Raw genomic sequence first — 21,095 nt, 5'->3', positions numbered from 1 at the left:
ACTTCAGGTAAGTCCCAATAGCACAAACCACATCCAGAGCCTGGTCCCCTGGTGTTTAAGGCTTAGGACAAAATGAAGGTAAGACAATATTCTGGTTAAGATGGAAGACAGGAAGCACCTTAAGTAAAAAAGGGCTGCTGATGCCAAAGAACCACCTTGTCATGGCAGAGCTCCAGCAATGGTTCCATACAGGAACTAGAAGCCAGTTCCGAAACCCTGCGTGCCGATGCAATGGCAGCCAGAAACACAACCTTCCACGACAAAAGAACTAAAGGAAGCTCCCAGAGGGGTTGAAATCAAGATTTTTGTAAGACAGAAAGAACAAAACTGAGATCCCACGGAGTCAACCAAGGTCTGACCAGGGGAGCAATAAGCTTGACACCCTGTACAAAGGCATGCACCAAGGAATGAGAAACTATTCAATACTTTTTCCCTGTGTCATTCTATTTTATTACACAAAATTTAATTTAGTAACTTATTTGTTTTGGTTTCTTTGTATGTATGGATTGAATGGGTTGTTACCGACATGTGGTGAACATTTTATGTCAATAGCACCTTTATGCCCTGTACACATGACCGGTTTTGGCGTCGGAATAAACTCTGAAGGTTATTCCGACAGAGTTCCGACGGAATTCCGCTGAAACTGTCTTGCGTACACGCGATCACACCAAAGTCCGACCGTCAAGAACGCGGTGATGTACAGCACGTACGACGGGACTAGAAAAAGGAAGTTCAATAGCCAGTAGCCAATAGCTTCCGTCTTATACTTGCTTCAGAGCATGCGTCGTTTTTGGTACATCGGAACAGCATACAGACGAGCGTTTTTCCTGATAGGAATTGGTTCCGTCTGAAATATTTAGAACATGTTCTCTTTCTAAGTCTGTCAGAATTTTCAACGTAAAAAGTCCGATTAGGCATACACACGATCGGAATATACAATGAAAAGCTCCCGTCTGACTTTTTCTGTCGGACATTCCGCTCGTATGTACGGGGCATAAGAAATATATTTACCTAGAAAAATGGTGCTGTGTTCAACACTTATTTTTCCTGCTGTATATAGGTCCAACAGTGCCTGTTCACCTCAAGGATTAAACAGAAGCCTCAATCAGGATGGTATCTCTCTTTTCCTCCAGGTGACACAGCTTCTACCCTGGCAGAAAAGGTCTCATGGATAGACAGACAGGTACTGGCTCTAAGCGAAAATCTCAGTCCCAGTTCCATAAAAAGTCCAGGGCTCCTAAGCCAGCAAAACTGGGGACCAAGCACTCTTCACAATGACCGGGCACCCCACTCATTCAGGTGGGGGGGACATTTGTAGAGATTTGGCAAAGGGAGAGATAGTGGGCCAGTCGGTCAGCAGGATATTGACTATGGCTCGCAGCTACAAGCTGGAATTTCAGAGCTTTCCTCCTCCATGATGCATGCTTTCAAATGTTCTCTTGAAGCCACAAAAAAGATTTGCTCTTTTGCAAGCGTTCGATCATCGTTTTTTTTCCAGGGGCTGATCAGTCCGATACCAGAAGATGAAAGGTCTCATGGTTTCTACTCAAACCTGTTTGTGGTTCCGAAGTGGAACTGTGGTGTTTGTCCCATCCTGGATCTCGAACATCTCAACAGGTGTCTCTGTGTGTGGAAGTTCCGGATGGAATCAATGTGCTCAATGAAGGCCTCTCTTAATCTGTAGGATTTCCTGGCATCCACCAATGCCAGGAAATCCTACAGATTAAGAGAGGCCTTCATTGAAAGAAGAAAAGAAACAAAAGAACAAAAGAAAGCGAGGTGCAAAAAAGGCATTGAAAACCAAGACACCAGCTGAAATCTATCAGTAATTAGAAAGCAATCCTGCCCCTTGTCAGTGCAAATTAATATCAGCTTGTTCAGTCTCAACTGATGGCCTATAAAAAGGTGTGTCATTACCAAGGTGTCACATAAGAAATCTCATGATGCTCTCTCAAGACCTTCACAACCTTATTGTTGCAAAACATACTAATGGCATTGGTTACAGAGGGATTGAGCCCTGTTGGGGGCCATGATCTGAAAGTGGAAAAAACATCATTTCACTATAAACCGGACATGACCAGGTGCTCCTTGCAAGATTTCTGACAGAGGAGTGAAAAGAATTATCAGAAGAGTTGTCCAAGAGCCAAGGACCACTTGTGGAGAGCTTCAGAAAGACCTGGAATTAGCAGGTACAATTGTTTCAAAGAAAACAATAAGTAATGCACTCAACTGCCATGGCCTGTATGTACGCTCACCACGCAAGACTCCATTGCTGAAGAAAAATCATCTTGAAGCTCATTTAAAGTTTGCTGCACAACATTTAGACAAGCCTGTGAAATACTGGGAGCATATAGTCTGGTCAGATGAGACCAAAATTAAACTTTTTGGATGCCATAATGCACACAATATTTGGAGGTCAAATGGCTTTGCACATCACCCCAAAAACACCCCCATACCAAGTGAACTTTGGAGGTGGGAACATCATGGTGTGGGGCTGTTTTTCAGCATACAATACTGGCAAACTTCATGTCATTGAAGGAAGGATGAATGGAAAAATGTACCAAGACATTCTTGATAAAAATCTGCTGTCATCTACCAGGATGATGAAGATGAAATGAGGGTGGGCATTTCAGCAAGACAATGATCCCAAAACACAAAGCCAAGGAAGCTGCTAGAATGGCCCAGCCAATCACCTGACTTGGATCCAATAGGAAATCTATGGAAAGAACTAAAGATCAGAGTTCATAGAAGAAGCCCACTGACCCTTCAAGATTTGAAGACTGTTTGTGTAGAAGAATGGGCCAAAAATCACACCTGAGCAATGCATGCGACTAGTTTCTCCATACAGGAGGCGTCTTGAAGCCGTCCTTACCAACAAAGGATTTTGCACGAAGTATTAAATAAATTTCAGTTAGCGTGCTCAATACTTTTTCTCTGTGCCATTCCATTTTATTACACAGAAATTTCTGAGCTTATTTGTTTTGGTGTCTTTCTATGTATGGATTGCATAGGTTGTTACCGACATGTGGTGAAAATGTAATGTCAATAGCGCCTTTACCAATAGATTTACCTAGAAAAACGGTGACGTGTTCAATACTTATTTTACCCGCTGTATCTATGGGTCCCATATTAGAAGGTGAGAGCACAAATGGTGGCACTGTAGGGGGAGAGCGAGAGCACGGTGGAGTCTTTTCTTTTCAAATGGATTTGCAGTTTTGGGTGGAGCACATTACTGGATAATGGAAGATGTTCTAACAAATGAGTGTTGCTCCATTGGACGGTTTTGGATGTGGGAAATTCACGATTATTTATTTGCTATAAAAACTGGACACGTCTTAGATTGATTTCTTGGATACTATGGTAATATATGTATTATTGTAGTGTGTCATTGTTATAGCACCATGCTAAATTTCTTTATACATTTGCTTTTTGGGGGGTGATATTATTTTTTTAGCGCAGGAGTTTTATTATTATTCACCTCTAAAATGAAGAGAATGTTCCGGCCCTGTAAGTGGGGAAATGTTCTGCCCCTGAAGGGGTTAATCTAGGTTTCCACACTATATATGTGTGTATCATCATCTGCTGGAGATAAAAGACATCACAGTGACTATGGAGGAAGAGGACGGACATGACGGGGGAAATTGGAAATTCCGAACGTCAAGAACGCGGTGATGTACAAGACGTACGAAGAGCTGAGAAAAAGGAAGTTCAATAGCCAGTGAGGCTTCTTCTGCTTGATTCCGAGCATGCATGAGCTTTTGTGCGACGGACTTGTGTACACACGATCTGACTTTTCGACAACAAGTGAAATGTCGGAAAATTTGAGAACCTGCTCTCAAACATTTGTGTGCAGAAATTCTGACAGCAAATGTTTGATGGACTTTCCGCCAACAAGCTCACATCGAACATTTCCCGTTGGAAAGTCCGACCGTGTGTACGCAGCATTATGGGGCTTACACACGGGCGGACTTTTCGACCGGACTGGTTCGACGGACTTTCAACGGACTTTTGACAGACTTCCGACTGACTTTTTAACGAACAGACTTGCCTACACACGATCACACCAAAGTCCGACGGATTCGTACGTGATGACGTACACCGGACTAAAATAAGGAAGTTGATAGCCAGTAGCCAATAGCTGCCCTAGCGTCGGTTTTTGTCCGTCGGACTAGCATACAGACCAGCGGATTTCTGGGTCCGGCGGAGTTACGACGTAAAGATTTGAAGCACGTTCCAAATCTAAAGTCCATCAGATTTTCGACTGGAAAAGTCCGCTGAAGCCCACACACGATCGGATTGTTCGCCGGACTTGGTCCGTCGGACCAGTCCAGTCAAAGTCCGACCGTGTGTACACCGCTTTAAGGTTTGACCTCATATTATATGGTTTTAGTAAATCTGAAGGAAAAAATCTACAGAAAATTTATAGTGTGTATTCAGCTTAAGTATAGGCATGATGATTAGTAGTCTAATGAAAAGACATTTTTAGTGTAAATTTTGTAAGATTGAATTTATTGGAGAAATCCGTTGAAAATCTTGTGTGGACACCGGCTCCTTTACTGGTTTAGGAACAGTGATTTTCGTGGCTTTCAGCATTTTCTGGATGGGATGGAAAAGATCCAGAGCATGCAGCACAGTGTTAAAAAAATCTCTGAAAATGTGGAGCCAGATGATAGGGAAAAAGCTGTAATATTCTCAAAATGGCCATGTTAGTTGAAGTATTTATATTGAGAGAGAGCCTTATTAGTGTCCATAATGTGAACCTCATTCAGGTACATTCAGCTCATCCCTTATCCTATATGGCTGTAGAAGTGCGCTTCAAAGAGATAGTTCTAGTTTAGTGCATTAAAGATAATTTTAGCAATTAAAAAATCCTGTTTCATAAAAGCAAAGAAAACTGGTGCAAACTGAATATTTACAGAAAAGAGACAATTACAACAACAAAACAAAAGGGTATTATGAACGAAAGAACGTAACAAAAGTCTTGGGTTCTTTGGTTCTGGTGAAGGTTCAAGATTCCGAGTCCTTTGAGTTCCCAAAAAATAGGACCCTGGATAGATGTTTTTCATTTTGATGGTAAAGGAGAGCTCCGGAGTGTTGATGCAGTAGCTTTTTGTGGACATTCTAGAAAAGTGGTCCCCAAACTGCAGCCTGGGGGCTGGATGTGGCCCTTTGCTTGCCTTTATCCGGCCCCTGGGGCACTATTCCTCCCACTAATACGAGACACTATTCTGCCACATGACATCATCAATGGGGTACCATTTCTCCCCTTGACACCTACAATGGGTAACTATTCCTCCCAATGATGGGGCACTGTTCCTCCACCTAATACCAAATGTGATGTTTTTCTCTCACTGATGGCAGGTAAATGTTGACTCTTGCTGACCAAAGTACCCCCCCCCCCCCCAAGTCTCAAGTATCACGATCCGAGGACTGGAACACCTGAGACTTTAAAACTCTGGCTCTAGCGGAGCTGAATGGATGACCAGCAGGTGTGCCATTGTATGGAACCTGGAAGGTGCGGGAGCAATGGGACCGCATGCAAACGCGGGTGTGTCAGAGTCGCAGGATCTAAGGAGCCACTGGAGGAATGGATGTTTCACTGCGAGGCAGCCCCACAGGTTGCGGCTCTTTAACACACCCGTGCAGCCACAGGGCCAGCCAGGGGCGGACTGACAACTCATGGGCCCCCCGGGCAATAGGAGATTATGGAGCCCCCAGGAAATCAGAGATTATGGGGCCACACAGTATACACACACACAGTATACAATCACACAGTATACGCATAAATGTACACACAGTATACACAGACATGTTTCTATTGGCTGAGAAGGTACTGGAGAGGTGGGGCAGCTATAATCTTGGGATTTTTAGACCAAAAGGATGTCAGTAAGAGACATTTCAGAGACAGATGTAAAAAAAACACAGATTTTTACATACTGTCCCTGTTTTTTTTGAGGCTGGCAACCCTGATGGGGCCCCCTAGTGGCTCAGGGCCCTCGGGCAGTGCCCGTGTGGCTTAATGGTCAGTCCGCCCCTGGGGCCAGCAGATAGAACACAGGATGGACTCAGGGTACACACAGGATACAAGGATCAAGGGAAAGACTATGGCAGCTAGCAAGAAGAGACACTAAGGGGAGGATGCAGGGAACAAGCGTGAAGCAATGAAGAGCGGGGGAAGCTGAGCAATATCGCGAAGAGAGATAGACACAGCAAGCAGGAATGAGGGGCAAAGCCAAAAGACAAAAAACAATGCTGTGGAGAGCACCCACAGCAACAGAAAACAAAGGGATATACAGACAGAAATTGAAGGACATACAAAAACGCAGCAAGAGCGAAAACACTGAGAACAACGACAAGACCGAACAAACACGGAATACAAGTGTACTGAAGGAACAGCTAATACCAGATGAAAAGGGAGGTCCGGCTTTAGCGTGGAGACACATTGCTCGAACACTAACCCACAGGTACAAACCCTTAATAATACCTAGGTTCACGGCAGATGGGCAGGAACCCGAGCAGCTCAGACGGGGGAAAAACCAGATCATTGGACACAGAACCATGACATCAAGGACAATAAACCGGCCCTTTGTTTAGAAAGTTTGGAGACCCCAGTTCTAAAAGGTGTAAATTTAACCCTCACCTCACCCAATCACAAGGGTTAAGGGGTGGGAGGTAGGAGTGCCGAAATGCTTTATAAAAATCCAACAGACCCTTCCACATGTACGGCATGTGATGACTCTGCACGGCATGTGATGGCTCTGTACGGCATGTGATGGCACTGTACAAGTAATGACTCTGTACAGCATGTGAGGACTCTGTAGGGTATGTGATGTCTTTGTACAGCATGTGATGACTTTGTACGGCATGTGATGGCACTGTACGGAATGTGATGACTCGGCACGGCATGTGATGGCTCTGTACAACATGTAATGACTCTGTACAGCATGTGATGGCACTGTACGACATGTGATGTGTCAGGGCTGGGCTCAGCCCTTCCTTCTCTAAGCTGGCCGCTCAGCTGCTGGCTAATTGCCAGCTCCTATCTCTCTCCACAGTTACCCAGCTGTTATTGATTCTGCTCGTCAGTCCTGCCTACTTAAAGTCGTCCAGCTCACTTCATCTCTGCCTTCGCCTTTGTCAACATCACAGAGACTTTCTCCTGCGTCCCTGTTGAAGACTTGCTCGGCTGACGTTCCTTGTGGCTCCTGATACTGCTTGCTGTACTACTACGTTTATCTCTGGCTCTCTGATATTTGCTTGGCTGACTACCCGATTCGGTTACTGAACTTTGGCTTGTTTTGACTAGGCTTACTCTGTTTACCCTATTATTATTATTATTAATAAACAAGAGTGATTTAACTATACTTCTGTCTCGGTCTGATTCATGGTTCCTGATATGATGGCACTGTACAGCTTAGGATGGCACTGTACGGCATGTGATGGCACTGTACAACATGTAATGACACTGTACGGCATGTAAAGCAGCAGTATAGATGCATAGTTTACCCACTTCAGCCCCGGAAGATTTGGTTGCTGAATGACCGGGCAATTTTTTGCGATTCGGCACTGCGTCGCTTTAACTGACAATTGCGCGGTCGTGCAACGCTGCACCCAAACAAAATTGACGTCCTTTTTTTCCCACAAATTAAAGCTTTCATTTGGTGGTATTTGATCGCCTCTGCAGTTTTTATTTTTTGCGCTATAAAAAAAAAAAAAAAGCGACAATTTTGAAAAAAACACAATTTTTTTGTTCTCGGTTTAGGTTCGCCATGTATTCTTCTACATATTTTTGGTAAGAAAAAATCGCAATAAGCGTATTTTGATTGGTTTGCGCAAAAGTTATAGCGTCTACAAAATAGGGGATAGATTTATAGTATTTTTATTATTATTTTTTTTTTTTTACTAGTAATGGCAGCGATCTGCGATTTTTATCGGGACTGCGGCAATATGGCGGGCACGTCGGCCACTTTTGACACATTTTTTGGGACCATTGGCATTTATACAGCGATCAGTGCTATAAAAATGCACTGATTACTGTAAAAATGTCACTGGCAGGGAAGGGGTTAACACTAGGGGGCGATCAAGGGGTTAACTGTGTTTCCCTGTGTGTGTTTCTAACTGTAGGGGGAGGGGACTGACTAGAGGGGATGACAGATCGTGGTTCCTAGCTATTAGGAACACACGATCTGTCATTCCTCACAGAACAGAACAGGGATTTGTGTGTTTATACACACACGTTCCTTGTTCTGCCTCTCGTGCCCGCAATCGCTGATGGCCGGCGGTCACCGCGACCGTTGGCCACGAGCATCGGCACCCTCGCAGTGCAGCAGGCGCTTGCGCGCACCTGCTATCCCGATCCCGCGAGACGACGTATAGCTATGGCGATTTGCAGGATCCTGCCTGCAACCTGCCGCAGTATAATGACGGCGGCTGGTCGGCAAGCGGTTAACATACAGACATTGAAAGAAGCCAGTCAGTATTCAGTTTTAGGTGGACGTGAAGCAGTAGCGGCAGCATAGATGAACGTCACAACTTCAGCTTGTTCAATTAAGCTTTGACCAACAAAAAAAAACCTTGAAGCTGATGTTTTCTTTTAAGAACTACACCAGATGTTGCATCGCCAGTTTTAGTAAATCAACCCCATTGCATGTCAAGTGAGCAGTCACTCCTTTTGGTGCCAGAAGAGAGCTGGTCATTAAGGTCTGGCTGATAACGTTGATGATCCAAGCCAAAGGCGTTCTCAGGGAAGCCTCTCTGCCCTGTCACATTGTTTTTTTTTGTGTTTAAATAGACACAACTTCATGTGATTGCCACCTGGAAATGCTTGCTCAAAGCTTTTGATGACACCTCAGCAACCCAACCATAGTGCACAGGTATGAGTTACTGAGCATACACCATACCCCCTGAGCCTGGGGCAGATTATGTGCATCACACTGCCCTGCTCAAGCGTACCATGATTCAGCTGATTACCCAGAAAAAGGAGTAGCCGAGACCTGACCACTGGGGAGCAATAGATACACAATACCCATAAGTACAGAGACCAAGTACTAGCACAGAGGGAAGATAAAATATGGCTAGAGAGGGCTTTTTAAGGTCGACATTGTGCCAGGCAAAGTAGCATAGCAACACAGGCACTGCACAGGAAAAGGGCAGCTGAATGAAAAAAAAAAGACTTGGATGCCATACGGAGAAGCCAGCAGTAGGTAGAATCATACTCCATTTAAGATATATAACACAATGAAAGACACCCTGACAAATTGGGCACTCAGCTGATTAAAATACCTTGAAATCAGCTGTAATTCACTTTAGAGATCCATCACCAAATTTTTGCACCTCACATTTACAGAACTAGGTAAGTCCTTGACGTGGGGAAAGGAGGATTAAAAAAGAAACATCACTGTTCACTGGGACTCAGTTTTATATTTATTCATACTGTCCTGAAGAAGTTGAACAGAGGACAGAGTCAACTTTTGCATGGAGTTATTGCACTCAATACAAAAATAAGGCTTCTGCCCTGTGTAAGATCCTTGATGTGTGACAAGTTTTGATTTCTATGGATAAGGTTTCCCACACTCAGGGCAGGAATGTGGATTTACCCCTGTGTAAACCCTCTGATGTGGGTTAAGATGGGACACCTGTGAAAAACATGTTCCTCACTCAGGGAAGGAATGCGGCTTCTAATGTGTGTGAGATCTTTGATGTCTAACAAGGTCTGATTTCTGTGAAAAACATTTCCTGCACTCCGGACAGGAATGTGACTTCTCCCCCGTGTGAATGAACTGATGTCTGTAAAAACTAAATTTCTGTGAAAAACATTTCCCACACTCGGCGCAAGAATACGGCTTCTCCCCTTTGTGAGACCGTTGATGTATAGCAAGGTATGATTTCCGTGAAAAGCATTTTCTGCACACAGGGCAGCAATACGGCTTCTCCCCAATGTGAGACCGCTGATGTGTATAAAGATGGGACACCTGTGAAAAACATTTCCCACACTCAGAGCAGCGATAAGGCTTCTCTCCTGTGTGAATCCTCTGATGTCTGTGAAGTACGGATTTGTCAGAAAAACATTTCCTGCACTCAGGGCAGGAATAAGGCTTCTCCCCTGTGTGAGATCTTTGATGTAGAACAAGACCTGATTTCCAGGCAAAACATTTCCCACAATCAGGACAGGAATGTATCTTCCAACCTATGTGAGAACTCTGATTTTCAGTAAGATTTGATTCAGAGCTAAAACTTTCCCCACATTCAGGACAGGAAGATTTCTCCTCCCCTTGGTGTCTGGCACCATCCCTCACGGTACGAGGTTGCAAAGAGTCAGAAGGATTTGATGGTCTCTCCACACTGTGAAGACCATTATCGATAGCTGGGCTCATTGTCTCTTCTCCTGCACAATCTCTTGTGATGTCCTCATCTTCCATTTTATAGCTTAGAGATAAAGTGAGATGATCCTTTGAGGGTTTCTCGATGGTGTGTCCTGGAACAATATAAAAACATGATTAATAGACACAAGATGGTTAGTTTACTTAAATAAAAAGGGTCCATCTGGATCTGTTGGTGCTATATAAATCTTGTATAATAATAAATAACAACAACAACAATCAGGGAGATTTTAGTGAGCAGATGTAATGTCCCAACCAGCTGGGAATCCATTCTCCAGTCAAAGAGCCTTTGGTCCTCATCCAGGATTACTTCTACGTTTACAAAGCTTTGTCAGAAGAGCAGAAACCAATGGGCACTGGGAGGTACATGCTCTTCACACAACCACAAGCCTAGGCGCTGGGTCATGTGATCTCTGATAATGAAGAGGTTCAAAGTTCAGACTTGTAGACCTTTTAGCATAGAACAAGTGGTCGTAGGCCTAAGCATCTGGTGACAAGCAGCACTGGAGGGTGTTTGGAGAAGTATTTTCTGTTGCAAATATAAGTGTTTCAGTTTTCTATGTTCCTCCTTATTTTCCATCCCAACAAGACTTTTAACAGAGTTTTAGGTTAACCTTCAGCTACGAGTCAGCTGAAAGAAAAAGGAACCAACCTAAGATAGTTTAACTGTACTCTTTAAATGACTAGAAAAGCTGAGGCAGCCAAGTCAACTTGCAGAACTTGGTAAGAGTGGACAGATAACCAGGTACCCGCCTTGCAAACCCGAACAGAAGCAGAATGATGAAAACACCCAGGACATGCTAAACGGTAAACGCACTGGCAAAATGTGAAATAACAGGGAACTGAGAATCTCAACCTGACAGTGCATAGGCCAGGGTCACCATTTTATGAATCCATCTGGAAATAGTGGAAGCAAAACAGCTTTTTCTGGTCTGGGACCATTGGGAACAATGAACAAGGAGACAGACCTCCAAACAGTGGTTGGAGCAGGGAGGTAAGACGCTAATCGCCCTTACCACATCGAGGGAATTGACAGCCACCTCTCTCAGATGAGAGGGAGGTGGATTAAAAGGAAGGTAAAAGGATATCTTCTTTTAGATGAAAACCAACACCGCTTCGGCAAAAATGACAGCTCTTGACACCTTGTCCTAGTGTAGCACCAAAAATAAAGGCTCAGTAAACATACCCAAATCTTCAACACTGCTTCAAACCACCTCTACTCATCAGTTAAGAGCTGCTAGGGTGCTGGCTCGTATAGCCCAGCTCTGCTTCCACAGAAATGAACAAAAGATCCATATATTGTTTTATTCTATGAAAGTCAATGTGAATGCACATACAGGTGCATCTCATAAAATTAGAATATCATCAAAAAGTTCATTTATTTCAGCAATTCAATTCAAAAAGTGAAACTCGTATATTTTATATCGATTCATTACACACAGAGTGATATAGTTCAAGCATTTCTTTATTTTAATTTTGATAAATACGGCTGACAGCTAGTGAAAACCCAAAATTCAGTATCTATCAGTAAGAAAATTAAAATATTACATAAGACCAATAAAAAAAAGAAAGGATTTTTATTACAGAAATGTTGGCTTACTGAAAAGTATGTCCATGTACAGTATAGTATGCACTCATTACTTGGTCGGGGCTCCTTTTGTATAAATTACTGCATCAATTCGGCGTGGCATGAAGGCGATCAGCCTGTGGAACTGTTGAGGTGTTATGGAAGCCCAGGTTGCTTTAATAGCGGCCTTCAACTTGTCTGCATTGTTGGGTCTGGTGTCTCTCATCTTCCTCTTGACAATACCCCACAGATTCTCTATGGGGTTTAGGTCAGGCGAGTTTGCTTGCTAATCAAGCACAGTGATACCATGATCATTAAACCAGGTATTGGTACTTTTGGCAGTGTGGGCAGGTGCCAAGTCCTGCTGGAAAATGAAATGGGCATCTCCATAAAGCTGGTCAGCAGAGGGAAGCATGAAGTGCTCTAGAATTTCCTGGCAGAGGGCTGCGATGAATTTGGATTTGATAAAACACAGTGGACCAACACCAGCAGATGACACGGCTTCTAAAATCTTCACAGACTGTGGAAAATGTTGCATTTCATTTGGAAAACAAGATCCTAGTCTGGAGGAAGAGCGGAGAGGCACAGAATCCATGTTGCATGAGGTCCAGTGTGAAGTTTCCACAGTCAGTGATGATTTGGGGAGCCATGTCTTTAGCTGGTGTTGGACCATTGTGTTTTATTGAGTCCAAAGTCAGTGCAGCTCTCTACCAGGAAATTCTAGAGCACTTCATGACTTCCTCTGCTGACCAGCTTTGTGGAGATGCCTGTTTCATTTTCCAGCAGGACTTGGCACCTGCCCACACTGCCAAAAGTACCAATACCTGGTACATGGTGTCACTGTGCTTGGCCAGCAAACTCACCTGACCTAAACCCCATAGAGAATCTGTGGTGTATTGTCAAGAGGAAGATGAGAGACACCAGACCCAACAATGCAGATGAGCTGAAGGCCGCTATCAAAACAACCTGGGCTTCCATAACACCTCAGCAGTGCCACAGGCTGATCACCTCCATGCCACCTCACGTTGATGCAGTAATTCATGCAAAAGGAGCCCCAACCAAGTATTAAGTGCATACTATACTGTACATTGAAATACTTTTCAGTAAGCCAACATTTCTGTATTAAAAACCTTTTTTTTATTGGTCTTATGTAATATTCTAGTTTTCTGAGATACTGAATTTTGGGTTTTCACTAGCTGGCAGCCATAATCATCAAAATTACAAGAAAGAAATGCTTGAAATATATCACTCTGTATGTAACGCAGCTATATAAAATATATGAGTTTCACCTTTTGAATTGAATTACTGAAATAAATGCACCTGTATTCTGTCTCCACCCAACATACCACACTCCCTAGATGCGTTTTATCCCTAAGGGCTTGCTCACAGGGATTAGAGCCCCTGTGAGCAAGCCCTTAGGGGTGAAACGTGTCTGGGTAGTGTGGCGTGTTGGGTGGAGACAGACTATATGCATTCACATTTGCTTTCATTGAATAAAACAATATGAAGAATTTAAGGTGGAGTGCGACTCTCAATCTTTTCTACAAAAAAGGGTGAATACAAGAAAGAACTGCAAGTTTGGTCACCCGGCACGCAGAAGAGATGGCCATAAGAAGGGCACCTTCTGAAATAGAGATGAGAGAGGACTAAAAGGAGACTTTCTCAAGGCTGATAGGACAAGATCCCGGTCCTAAGGTGGCAAAGGGGTTCTAGAAGCAGAACTACCCGTGCAATGCCCTGGATACAAAATATGAATCAGGGAGACAAACCCAACAGACAATGAAAGTAATGGCCAAGGCAGAAACCTTCACAGCATTGAGGGCCAAACAATGCTCCATGCTGTTTTAGAAGAAAAGCCAGGACACAGGTGGCCAAAAACATGCCAGGTTGAACCCCCTTAACTCACAGAAGCAAATAGGGCCTTCCAAGTGCAATAATTGTAAAAAATGAGAAGTGGACTTCTGGGTTCTAAGCATCATGGAAATAACAGCTGAAGGAAAAAAACGAGACCATCCATCTAGGGTCAATCAAGGGGTTAACTGTGTGTAACAAGTAAAATGTGTGCTGCTTTTACTTAATAATCTGGCTGTTTTTTCTCCCTGCTTTCTAGGGAGAAGAAACAGTCAGATCGCTGTTCACTGTATACAAGGTTACTTGTGTTTGTAAACACAGAACTCTGTGTATGATTGGACGAGTTTTAGCTGAAATCATTCAAGCAGCGGTGTTCCCAGGCTAGGTAAACAGAAGATCCGACGATGTGGGTTGCTGCGTGGTCGCGCCCTGATGCGTTTCGTCATCACTTCGTCAGGGACCACCGCTGCATGAGTAATCAGTTGAGCGGTGAGAGGTATTCACAAGACAGAGACGAGATTCTTTGATGCTTTTATAGCCTGTTTCATACTTGCTTTACTTTTTAACATTGTAAGTGCAAAATTGTAAGGGGAATACTTTTTATTACCAAATAAATGTTACTGGATTATGTGCACTCTTTTCTTTTGCTTACGGTGAGCAATACCTTAGATGGAGAGACGCAGTGCCTGCTGACAGTGATTGTTAAAACACAAGCGTAATATCTATTGTTGTCTGGTAAGTTCATTACCTCGGGGGATTATTTCACACGCGGTGTGGTGATGGTTGTCAACTGGATTTAACCCCGACTTGGCTTGATGGACATATTATCACTTATAGCATATCCATCATTGGACATTATTTTCACAATTATCATTTATATTGTAATTGATTAGCGCTACTAATGTTATAGTTTTTTCTGTAACATATTTTTGAGATCATTGATTTATTGTTATAGTGGCTGCTTATATTGATCTGAATCATCATTGCAAAATTCCATGAGCGCTGAGGGAGAGGTATCAACCTTGTTTGATTATTTCTCATTTTATTAGGTAATGGCTGAAATGTGCTGCCAAACTTGTGCCGTGTCAAATCACGATTGGGAGACACTCGGTAACGTACAGGTACGTTGTCCGGCCTTGCCTGTGCCTCCTATCTGCAGTAAATCTACAGGGGGTGTGGGGGTTAAAGCAGGGTGCGAGATTGGACCTTGGGAAAAAAGATCTGCGTGGATGGGAAGGTGCTATGGTGCGATCTGTGAGCAACCGAAAGAGATCCGTGAACAAACAGGAGCCATAGGTTTAAACAGAATACCCTCCCACTCTATTCCTGGTAGAAACTGCAGAAGTAGCTTAGGGGTGGAAAAGGCATATATTTAGGAGTACTTGTGGCATGGAGCAACTAGAGCATCCAACGCATTTGCCCAAGGATCCTTAACCTGGCCACAAACTTGGAAACCTACTGGATGCAAAGTGATCAATATCTGGGGGTGCTCCAACACTAACAAATCTGGAGAAACACTTTGGGGTGCAGAAACAATTCTTCTGGTCCAGACTCTGGTGACTGTCCACGTCCCGGATGTGAACTGTCGAAAGGGCTGGCACATGAAATTCTGCCCAACTGAGTTATATGCCTCCAGAGGCACGGCAAACTCCTGGTGTTCCCTTGGTGGAAGGTGTAGGTCACCTCCATGGCTTGTCCAATTGTACTCTAATTGGGTAACCCTGGAGAGAAAGAAAGACGGATTACCCGAAGTACCAGGATGTCTTTGGGGAGACTTGTCTCCTCCTGAGACCAACAGCCCAAACGGATTAAAGATCCATCACACCTCCCCACCCAAGAGACTGGGGTCTGTGGTAATGATTTAGCAATTGAGAGGGAGAAAGGACTTCCTGGCTGATAGAAATAGATGCCAAAGCCAGTTTTAAATGGTGAAATAAGCAGATGAGCTGTTCCAGCGAACCCGGAACTCTGTTTCATTTGATCAGAATCTCTTTACGAAGAGTTCTGCAATGGAGGTTTGCATAAATGACTGCTTTAAAAGAAGCCCCCATAAGGCCCAGAATCCTAATGCAAAAAACAAATGTGGGCGGTCTGAAGCATAGGACATGAAAACGTAGCTTCTGAAGATTTTCATGAAGAAGGAAAACTTTGGTCACAGTGTCCAGAGTGAGTACCAAGTGCTCCAAAAGGGGAGGGGGGAATCAGGACTGACTTGATCATGATGGATGCAGAGCAAGCTTGCAAGAGCAGGGCATTTGGATATCCTACAAATGATATCCCAATGAGGCGTAAAGAGCCAAGACCATAGCCTGTAGCTGGGTGAAGACTCGTGGTGCCAACACCAGTCCAAAAGGAAAGTCTATGAACTGGTAGGTAGCTCTCCCACTGAAAAGCGAAGGAAGGGTCGTTGGTTTGTGGGAAATGGGAACATGGAGACAATAGTCCTAGATGTCGATGGAGGCTAGGAAGTCTCCTTGATGAAAATAATCTACCACTTCACGCTCCCATTACATGCAAAACTTAAACATTTGCAAAAAAAAGTTGCTCAAGAAGCTTAGATCCAGAACTGGACAGATGCAGCCTTTCTTCAGAATTGAAGGATTGGAACAGAAGCTCCTGAACTTTACAGAGGCTGATACTAGGGCTACCACTCCCTGATCCAGGTGCCCCTGAATTGCAGAATGCTAGTAAGTGGTCTGCAACAGCAGAAGATGCATCCTCACCTTGAGGAGATGAAGTGGGGGCATACTATCACGTGGAGATGGGCCTCTCTGCAGGCTTGGAAACCTAAGGTTGCCCATATGTGTAGTTCCAAATGAGGAGGAGGCGAACTTGAAAGCCCTGGCCCTGGAGGAGGAGCCTTGTTCTTCTGAGCATAGAGAAAGGAAAAAGCTATTGCCACTGGCAATGTTCTTGATGATTTATCCAGGGATCCATCAAGAGGCAGTCTTCCACAAAAGGCATTTTAGGAAGCACTTTCTTGGATTGGCTTAGGTGCCGACCACCAAGATGCCAAAAAACAATGGCTGAAAACAATAAAATGAGAAGCCATCTGGCCAGGATCTCCAGAGTTGCACCAAAAAAGCAAGCACCCACAAGAGGTATATCAGGACATCTGATCCATGGACCTACATAGAAGCCAAGGCAGACGCCATTGGGCAACTGCGCAAAACAGCATGTGGGAGACCAGATGACCAGAGACCAGGGCCCCATTACACGAAAACTCAAGATCTTGAACCCATTGATCTGCTGATTCTAGAGGAATGGAAGAGACCTGACCAGAAGCCCAGCCTTCCATTTGGTAGTGTCCAAGACGCTCAGAGGAAAGGACTGTACAAATAAAGACAAAAAACGTGAACATAGGACTGCATCTGTCTTTTTGATGGGTCCCGAAAGGAGGGAGATTCTTAGGACAGGATGATGGTAGCCCTATTCAACTGGCAAAATATCACTGATCTTCCTCCCTACTCTGGACCAATCAGTGTGCAGTAACAGAGCAGAGATAACAGAAGAATATATTATGGCTCACCTGTGCTGATCTCTATAGGAGTGTCCTCCTTCTTGAATGTCCTCGTCATTCCAGCCTCCTCCTTATATTGCTGATCATCTCTCACATACGTCTCTTCAACATAACCCTCAACTTTCATGTTCATCAGATCTTCACCCTAAACCAACAGAATGGCAGAAAAGATCTGTAAAATAGAAGTATTTATGATGTGAGATCACATAGAAAATATCATCTTGTAGAGTCCACACATCATCTCCACATGTCAGAGCGTTCAATCACTTTATGTTCCAGACCCTCAACTCCACCTACCTGATGATGGTGAGGGATGGTGTGACCTTCCTGTGTGGAATCCCAGGAATACAGAGGATGGGGACATCTCTCTGGTGGGTTTCTGTAGATGGATGACTCCACCATGGTGTCCTGGTACAGATCTTTGTGTTCTTTCAGAAACTCTGACTCCTCCATCACCCCACCCTTATCACCCTCCTCTTTTATCACTTCTTCAATATCAGCTTTATCTCCCAGGTTTCCACTCTGAATATAAAATTTAAAAATATATATAAAATTGTAACAATGCAGATAATGTACAGATCCTAACGATAGAATCAGTGATTGTTCCTCATCTACCTGATGATGGTGAGGGATGGTGTGATCTTCTTGTGTGGAATCCCGGCAATACAGAGGACGAGGACATCTCTCTGGTGGGTTCCCATTACTGGATCCATCTGTAGGAAACACACACACTGACTGATTACATTGTTTCTATGTGTTTATCAGATGATGGGGGATCTAGGTGGACCCTCCGTACTGCTCTCTCCTTTACAATAAAGTCTCCTCTTACCCGGTGATGTGAGGGGCGGCTGATTGTCCATCATGACGTCCTTGTAGAGATCCTTGTGTCCTTCTAAATACTCCCACTCCTCCATGGAGAAATAGACAGTGACATCCTGACACCTTATAGGAACCTGACACACACAATGATACAGTCACCATCCAGACACATCCCTTGTCTGTTACTGGATAATGTCCCAGAATTCCCAGCACCGCTCACCTCTCCTGTCAGCAGCTCCATCATCTTCTTGGTGACTTCTAGAATCTTCTCCATGTTGTGTCTCTCAGGTTTTAGGGAGTCACATAGAGGCACCGTGACGGCCATATGATCACCTGACTTCACAGTAGGAAAGCTCTGTATTCAACACAAACAGTAATATCATGTCACATTCCCAGAATCCTTCTCACCTCTCTGGTCAACTCTGTGTTTTATTAACAGAGATAAGAATGATGTCATGTGACCTCCCAGAATCCTCCTCACCTCTCCGGTCAGGTCTGTGTTTTATTAACAGAGATAAGAATGATGTCATGTGACCTCCCAGAATCCTCCTCACCTCTCTGGTCAGGTTTGTGTTTTATTAATAGAGATCAGTGATGTCATGTGACCTCCCAGAATCCTCACCTCTCTGGTCAGGTCTGTGTTTTATTAATAGAGATAAGAGTGATGTCATGTGACCTCCCAGAATCCTCCTCACCTCTCTGGTCAGGTCTGTTTTATTAATAGAGATAAGAGTGATGTCATGTGACCTCCCCGAATCCTCCTCACCTCTCCGGTCAGGTCTGTGTTTTATTAATAGAGATAAGAGTGATGTCATGTGACCTCCCAGAATCCTCCTCACCTTTCCAGTCAGCAGGTAGATGATCTCCAGGGTGAGGTTTAGCATCTTCTCAGTCAAGTGACTCCGGTCCTCCTCCATCCTCATTGGTGTGGGTGGTCATGTGATCTATGCAGGTTTTTCTGTAGACGGATAGTGGAGAATTATCTGGACTGTATTGGTTGTATAATATTAGGATAGGGATGTAAAGGGTTATAGGTTGATTCTTTGCACTCAATGTTTCCTTCATTGTGATCACTGCTGCCCTTACATTTGTAGCCCTGTGGTGTTTATTTTTGTTCTCTCTCTTATTGTCATGCCTAAATATTGAGCTGATATTAATCTGTCCAGCTCTGGCCTCTCTTGCTCTCCTGTAGTGTGTAGGCAGCATTCAATGGTGAGGTCAGCGAGGGAGGGAAGTATTTACATTCTTCTTTAAAGGGAAAACTATTAGGACGTTGCACACTCTGCCTGTGTGGAGGTACAGGCAGGTAAGCTAATGACCATGGGTATAATGTTCGGCAGGTTTAGCAGAATAAAATAATAAATGCACATTTTTTGTCCTGCAAAAAATATGTGCATGTATTATTTTTTCTTAAAGAAGAACTTATCCTGTAAGGGGAAACCCCACACATTTTTTGTGGGGTCTCTATTACCATCTATACCAGTCCTTTATCTAGGATAATGATCCAATAAGTATGAATAGAATCCCCGGGCACTTAATTTACATACAGAAAGGAGAAGCTGGGAGCTGTCATTTACCAGCAATTCAAACTCTATATTTTTCCTTGTGCCCAACACCAAGGCCTGGAACAGGTGAGTGTGACCATATTTGTTTTGGTCCATGTCCCCCCCCCCCGCCCCACCATACCATTTGTCTGACAATCCCCTATTAGCCTAGAAAACGGGCATTATGCCGCGTACACACGAGCGGACTTTACGGCAGACTTTGCCCGGCGGACGGGATTTCGTCTGACAATTCGATCGTGTGTGGGCTCCAGCGGACTTTGTTTGCTCAAAAGTTGGACGGACTTAGATTTGAAACATGTTTTAAATCTATCCGTCGAACTCGAGTCCGGTGGAAAAGTCCGCTCGTCTGTATGCTAGTTCGACTGACAAAAAAGCCACGCTAGGGCAGCTATTGGCTACTGGCTATGAACTTCCTTTAGTCCAGTCGTACGTCATCACGTACGAATTTGACAGACTTTGGTGGATTGTGTGTAGGCAAGTCCGTTCATTCAGAAAGTCCGTCGTAAAGTACGTCGAAAAGTCCGCCGGGCAAAGTCTGCCGTAAAGTCCAACCGTGTGTACGCGGCATTAGTGTTTTTTAACATTCGGCTTCCATTGACTTCAATGGGGTTCAGATTTGGCACTAGAGTTGCCACCTCATCCCTTTAAACCCGAACACCTTTGAATTACACAGGTTCTGAGGCTAAATAAATGCAGATAAGGCACCAAGTGAGTTTAATTACCACCTTAATCAGCCACAGAACCTGTGTAATTAATATGTGTTCGGGTTTAAAGGGATGAGGTGGCAACCATATTTGGCACCTGAACTTTAGTTCTGTTCTGTGGACCCGTCTTACACCGAACCCAGGAATGTTCATCTCATCTCCAGTAAGAAGGTGACGCATCTCTAAAATGAAGAGAATGTTCCGGCTCCCTAAGAGGGCAAATGTTCTGCCCCTGAAGGGGTTAATCTAGGTTTCCACACTATATATGTGTGTATCATCATCTGCTGGAGATAAAAGACATCACAGTGACTATGAAGGAAGAGGACGGACATGACGGGGGGTTACTGGGTGTAAATAGAAACAGTAAATAGAAAACAAGATCTTATTACCTCCTCTGCTGCCACTTCTAGCAATGTCTTCTCTCTACTTCCTCCCGACTCACCTCTCACAGGAATTTCCTATTTATACCTGACGTAACTTCCTGTCTGTGTCTCATAGAAAAACTTCCAGTCTCATAAGTGAGACCACCACCTTGTGGAGAGCAGAGGAGCTGCAGCCCCGAGAAAGTTTTGCAGGACAGCCCCAGGATTTTGGCCACTGTCCCAGTGTGTCCTCGTCCCGCAGTTTACGGGACACTGTACAGAGTGGCAGTGAGGTGATGACTGCTGGAACACTCTCTGGGTTCCATCC

At 44.1% G+C, this 21,095-nt stretch overlaps 2 protein-coding genes across 2 annotated transcripts in view; both read right to left on the bottom strand.

Moving 5' to 3' along the window:
* LOC141121570 (uncharacterized) overlaps positions 1-21,095 on the bottom strand; it is a 277,798-nt gene that overhangs the window by 161,475 nt on the left and 95,228 nt on the right. The window lies entirely within an intron of this gene.
* LOC141121566 (uncharacterized) lies at positions 9,201-17,727 on the bottom strand. The gene is made up of 3 exons (XM_073611200.1): positions 17,615-17,727; positions 17,327-17,489; positions 9,201-10,474 (listed from the first exon to the last, which is right to left on the bottom strand). The coding sequence occupies exons 2-3, from the start codon at positions 17,448-17,450 to the stop codon at positions 9,678-9,680; spliced, it is 921 nt and encodes a 306-aa protein (XP_073467301.1). The 5' UTR covers positions 17,451-17,489; positions 17,615-17,727; the 3' UTR covers positions 9,201-9,677.

Source organism: Aquarana catesbeiana, unplaced genomic scaffold (assembly GCF_042186555.1).
Source record: "Aquarana catesbeiana isolate 2022-GZ unplaced genomic scaffold, ASM4218655v1 unanchor225, whole genome shotgun sequence".
NCBI lineage: Eukaryota > Metazoa > Chordata > Amphibia > Anura > Ranidae > Aquarana > Aquarana catesbeiana.
This window is presented reverse-complemented; position numbering and strand designations above follow the sequence as displayed.

What these genes read in the sequence shown, in the direction of transcription:
- LOC141121566 (XM_073611200.1), bottom strand. Translation starts at nt 17,450, where the DNA reads ATGAACATGAAAGTTGAGGGTTATGTTGAAGAGACGTATGTGAGAGAT. An exon ending in TCCTATAGAGATCAGCACAG is followed by an intron (nt 10,475 to 17,326) that starts GTGAGCCATAAT and finishes ATATTGTTCCAG; the next exon opens with GACACACCATCGAGAAACCC.